The following is a 6,149-nucleotide window of genomic DNA, read 5'->3' as shown; positions in this document are numbered from 1 at the left end:
ATGCTTTCAGGTCAGTTAGTACCACACCTCATTGCCAACTGGACACAATTAACTCTCTTGTTTATAGATAGCAATAAGCTCACTGGAAGGATTCCCTCTGAAATTAGTTTATTGACACAACTTCAATATCTTTCCCTTAGTAGTAACCAGCTTTCAGGTTGCATTCCCTCAAACATTGGGAATTTGAAAAAGTTGTCTCAACTCCTCCTTTCGACAAACCACCTCTCTGGTGTAATTCCTTCAACAATTGGAAATATAACAGAGCTCAATGGGCTAGATCTTTCAGAAAACTATCTTAGGGGGCCAATACCTTGGGAAGTAGGATATTTAACATCACTATCTCTTGTTTCCATAAGTTCCAACTTGCTTCACGGACCTGAGACCATATCAATCTTTTGCAATGTCACATCTCTTTCACTCCTTTTCATAGCTGATAACAAATTGAATGGACATATTCCACAATGCTTGGGAAACATTACAAATCTCAAATTTCTTTTTTCTCAAGGCAATCAGTTTCACGGGGGTATTCCAAAATCACTCTGCAATCCATGCCACCTTCATTTTCTTGACCTGTCAAAAAATTACTTGAGTGGTGTCATTCCAACGTGCCTGGAAAATTTTAGCAATCAACTCTCAATCTTGCGTCTTGACAATAATAATTTGCATGGTGCTTTGCATAGAGAGTTTTGCAGTTCATCCGCTTTCAAATTTGTTGACCTATCTCATAATAGTTTGAGTGGTGTTATTCCTTCGTGTTTGGGAAATCTAAGCACAACATTGTCACTACTTGATTTAAGCATGAACCAATTTTATGGAAACATTCCAGAAGAAGCTTTAAAGGGTGATGTTCTGCAAATTCTCATCTTGCATTATAATGAATTTGAAGGACCATTACCTCGTACTCTGCTCAACTGTACAGCTCTCCAAGTTCTTGATGTTGGAAACAATGGTCTAAATGACTCATTCCCACACTGGTTAGATGCTCTTCCACAATTGGCAGTGCTCATCTTAAGTTGTAATCATTTTCATGGGGTGATAGGCAATCCTACCACCAAGATTCCATTCCCTATGCTGCGTGTTCTTGATCTTTCCAACAATCACTTCACTGGACATTTGCCTGAAAATTATTTGCTGCATTTTACTGGGATTATAAATGATATTACTCCTGATTTAGATGTAACATACTCTAGTGACCATTTTGTTTACGTTTATGGAAGCTCTGTAATGCTAGTGGTGAAAGGGTCTGACCATTCCGTGGAAGAAATTCTAGCTAAACCTGTACACAGTCATAGACTTATCAAGTAACATGTTTGATGGAGATATTCCTATTTCCATTGGAATTCTTGGTGTTCTTCGGCATCTCAATCTGTCTCATAATAGGCTAACTGGCCATATACCATCATCATTGGGAAATCTAACATTGCTTGAAGCGCTAGACGTGTCTTGCAACCAACTCATAGGGGAAACCATGGCAACTGTCAAAGCTTGGATTTCTGGAAGTACTGAACCTCTCCTATAATCATTTATTGGAAGCAATACCCCGCAGCGGGCAACTTGATACAATTGGCAATGACTCCTACCTGGGAAACACAGCACTGTGTGGCTTTCCATTGACTGTGGAATGTGAAGCTAGCAGAAAAACACATGTGCCGTCACAAGAAGAAGAAGAGGATTCGGGTTTTTTAATGGATTTTCTTGGCAAAGCGTGACGATAGGATACTGCTGTTCATTTTCATTTGGAGTCTGTGTGGGATATTTTGCTTTGCGATATGAAAAACTCAACTGGTTGCTAAGGAAACTCATATGGAAGAGAGGAAAGGGTTCCAAAACTACTGGTTCAAGAAGACATGGCAGAAGAAGAACAAATTAAATTAAATTAAATTTGCAAAGGTAATTAAATTAAAACGACGTACTGCTTTTTGTTTTACGAACTCCAAATATAAAATTCCTATTTCTTAAGTGACATTTTTGATCTATTGCATATAGAAGAACGTTACGTTGTTGCATTTCATAGGTCTTAGCTTGTGATTGCTGGCAGGCAGATTAAAAGGGCAGCGTCCACACAAGTTGGCAAATTATGCTGTGCATGGTGCATACGGATGCAAAAACAGCGTTGTTTAATTTTTTTTTTTTTTTTTTTTAAAAATCATTTTCGATTGTCGTTAGTTACGTAAACATATGTTCATAATTTTATAATTTCAGATTCTCGATTTATAGTTATGAAATTATGGATGTGTAGTTATGCAATTTTGGATTTATAGTTATGAAGTTATGGATGTGTAATTATGCATGCAATTCTGAATGTATAGTTATGAAGTTATGGATGTTTAGTTATGCAATTCTGGATTTATAGTTATGAAGTTATGGATGTGTACTTATGCAATTCTGGATGTATAGTTATGAAGTTATGGATGTGTAGTTATGCAATTCTGGATTTATAGTTATGAAGTTATGAATGTGTAGTTATACAATTCTAAATTTATAGTTATAAAGTTGGTGTAGTTATGGAATTCTGGATGTATAGTTATGAAATTATGGATGTGTAGTTATGCAATTCTGGATTTATAGTTATGAAGTTATGAATGTGTAGTTATGCAATTCTGGATTTATAGTTATGAAGTTATGAATGTGTAGTTATGCAATTATGGATTTATAGTTATGAAGTTATGGATGTGTAGTTATGAAATTCTAAATTTTTTATTTTTTTTTTAAAGTCAAACATCAAAACGACGTCGTTTTTGCAACCGTGTGCACCATACATGATGCACACGGTTGCACAACATAACGCTACCCACAAGTTCCCAGCCGGCCAAACTTCTGAATTGCTTCTACCGCAGATTCATCATGGAATGGGAACCTTTATGGAGTACTACTTTTTATTTGTATAATTATGTCTTCTAATTACTCTATTGTCTGTTAGTTGTCATATTTTAACTAGTATTGTCCCATGCGATGCACGACTAACTGTTTATTTATAATATTATAATGAATCTATAATTATCAAAAATAATTAAAGTTGTTTATGATAAAAATAGTTGAAGAATAATAAATAAATACATGAATTACAATCATAATTTTCCGATCAGAATGGAAGGGTAAACCCAAATATCAAATTTACAAACCTATTTGACGCCATACCGGCACACCAAATTTGTCATCTTCCAAAATTTTGAGGAGATCTTCACTTGGGCAGTCGACTATGATGGTTCGAAGGTGATCTCCGTATTTTAAAATACATGGTTAGAAGAGCATTTTTTCTTAAGACTTAACAAAATCTTAAAGAACAAACTTAATGAAGCAATCGTTATATGCGCCCCGCAGCCTACCAAAATGACGTCGTTTTGATAAGTTATGTAGGGAGTTGACGCGATTATGTAAATTATGGTATATAATTATGTGCATTTTTTATACAATTGTGTACATTTTTTTATACAATTATTACATCCGAATTAAACATGGAATTTATGTGTATTATGTTAAAAGTTTATGTGAATTATGTATTATGTTAGATTATATGTATTATCTTTTCAAAAAAAAAAAAGTATGTGTATTTTGTTATACAATTATGTACATTTTTTTTATATAATTATATACATTCTAAGTGTACAATTATATATATTTTCGAAACATGAGATTTTTTTAAAAGAAAATTAACAAGCGACACAAGAAAACGGATTTTTAAAAGAAAAATAAAATCCAAAACGACGTCATTTTACACCCGGGCGCACAATGCAATGCGCGCCCTGGTGCACAACATTACTCCTTTAATGAAAAATGAATCATGAATGTAAATTAAAGAAACTTTGGAGATTAGACGAAATCATTCAATTCACTATAAATTAATTAATTTTTTCACATCTACAGAAATTAATTATTTTTTTTTCACATAATCATTCACTGTAAATTCAATTCGATATATATACTATATATAGGATCACATAGAAGCATTGCTTCTCATCAGTCATTTTATTTGAATTACTATTAATTAAACCATAATGAGAATCTCCATTATTGCTAATCCCTTATTCTTCTTCAAAATACTTTCTTTTTTTTATCTATCTCCATCTCGTATTTCAGCAAATTTCCCATCAAGGCATCAAGAGTGAGTTTAGAAAGATTTGTGGATTGCTTAATTGCCATTATCTGCATTTTGAATTTTGACGGCAAGAATGCAATCTCAGCACTTTGCGAGCCAGTTTTTTCTTCTTCAAACGATTCACCCAGATTGCGTGCTTTGCACTAAACTTAACCGCCGTTGCATTTCCTTCCATAATGTTGTAGACTCTCATACTTTGACATGATCATATGCATGCTTTGCTGTCTTTACTACAGAGACCAACGATACAAACCAGCAGAGGGTCGGTCCTGGTCATGTGCGGTCAGGACGAAAGGCTTAGGGCCTCAATTTTTTCTAAAAAAAATTGTTATACATAATCCCCTAAACTCCACGCTTTCAATCTTTACCAAGCTTGTTTTCTATATTATAGGACGCCTTGATTCTAGGCTTTATTTTCCCTTGATCAATACGTTCTCGTGGTCAACACGTAATGTATAGTAGTTGAGCATGCATTGCATGTAAACAATTTCAACACCTCCATTTTCCTATAATCATGCATTAATTATAAGCACAGCACACGTATACACCCATGCATGTTCCCATTTATTTTGCATTTTGATTTGTGAGAATACACAATACACGTACTGTAGCTCATGTTCCCTTTCTGTTTTGCACTTTGTTTTGTGAGAATACAAAGTACACATAAAGCATTGTGGCCCATCATGTTCCCATTTAACCATAATTTACTTTGGTTCATGATCAACTAACATAAATAACATGTCAATTAACATTAGTACAAAAATTAAATAATAATTTTTGTACCAACCGTCCACACATTTGTGTTGATTATGATCCCAATTATATCAATTGCCAAATTACCAATTAGAAGAGAGTATTTTATCTGATTGTACATTGTATGACAAATTTAAAGAACAAACATGACGAAAGGATGGAGTAGTGATATTAGTGAAAATGAAAATAAAGAAACTTGGAGATCAGACGACCAAAGAGCCTTTCACCTTCATATTAACCTACCCTACCTCCTATCCGCCTCATCCACAAATATTAATTATTTTTCCTTTTTTTTTCCCACATTGGCATTCGCTCTAAATCCGCTATATATAGGATCACATAGAAGCATTACTTCTCATCATCAATCACTTTATTGAATTACTATTAATTAAACCATGATGAGAATTTCCATTTTCACTCTTCTTTTTCATATCCTTTGTTTGCTTGCTGCAATAAACACAGCACCCTTACATGCAAACAAAGAAGAAGCTGAAGCTCTCTTGCAATGGAAAAACAATGGCCTATCATCATCCTCTACTTCTTTACTGGATTCGTCCTGGTCTGTCAACAACCTCACAAATTTGTGCAATTGGGAGGGAATCATCTGCAATCGGGGTGGATCTGTTTCAGAGCTCAATCTACCTCATGGGAAGATCATAGGTACACTTGAACCACTCCGTTTTTCCTTACTTCCTAATCTTACTCGCATCAATCTCAATAACAATAGTTTGAGCGGAGTGATACCATCTGCTATCAGCAGCCTCCTTAAGCTCACTTTTCTGGACTTGAGCAATAACAACTTCACGGGGGCAATACCAGTAGAGGTTGGGCAGTTGACACAGCTCAGGTACTTTAGTTGTTTCAAAAACTTTCTGGACGATGTGATTCCATTTGAAATTAGCAATCTTCAAAACTTGAGGTACCTGGATTTGGGAGTGAATAATCTGGAAACTCCCAATTGGTCTAAATTCCATGCTATGCCTTTGTTGAAGCATCTCAACCTCCGTGCTAATGAGTTCACTTTGGATTTTCCAAAAGACTTGATAACAAATTGTCCAAACCTGTCTTACCTTGATTTGTCAAAAAATCATTTTACACGCCAAATTTCAGTGTCTGTGTTTTCCAAGCTACAGAAACTGGAGCATCTTAATCTTGGTAACAATTTATTCCAAGGACCTTTTCCCATTAGTCTTACCAACCTGTCCAATCTTAAATTTCTTTGTCTTTCAAACAATAGCTTTTCTGGCACAATTCCAGAAGAAATTGGTTCAATCACCAGTCTTCAAGTACTGAAATTGTC

At 34.8% G+C, this 6,149-nt stretch overlaps 2 protein-coding genes across 2 annotated transcripts; both read left to right on the top strand.

Moving 5' to 3' along the window:
* On the top strand, positions 1–1,305 carry LOC109158043 (receptor-like protein 12). The gene has a single exon (XM_019305862.1). It carries the CDS (start codon positions 1–3, stop codon positions 1,303–1,305), a length of 1,305 nt encoding a protein of 434 aa, XP_019161407.1.
* A 1-nt stretch (position 1,306) lies between these two features.
* On the top strand, positions 1,307–6,142 carry LOC109158042 (leucine-rich repeat receptor protein kinase EMS1-like). The gene is made up of 3 exons (XM_019305860.1): positions 1,307–1,499; positions 5,312–6,004; positions 6,087–6,142. The coding sequence occupies exons 1-3, from the start codon at positions 1,307–1,309 to the stop codon at positions 6,140–6,142; spliced, it is 942 nt and encodes a 313-aa protein (XP_019161405.1).
* Positions 6,143–6,149: the final 7 nt, after the last annotated feature.

This window comes from Ipomoea nil, unplaced genomic scaffold (assembly GCF_001879475.1).
Source record: "Ipomoea nil cultivar Tokyo-kokei standard unplaced genomic scaffold, Asagao_1.1 scaffold2805, whole genome shotgun sequence".
Lineage (NCBI taxonomy): Eukaryota > Viridiplantae > Streptophyta > Magnoliopsida > Solanales > Convolvulaceae > Ipomoea > Ipomoea nil.
The sequence above is the reverse complement of the archived record's forward strand: the minus strand, read 5'-3'. Positions and strand labels throughout refer to the sequence as shown.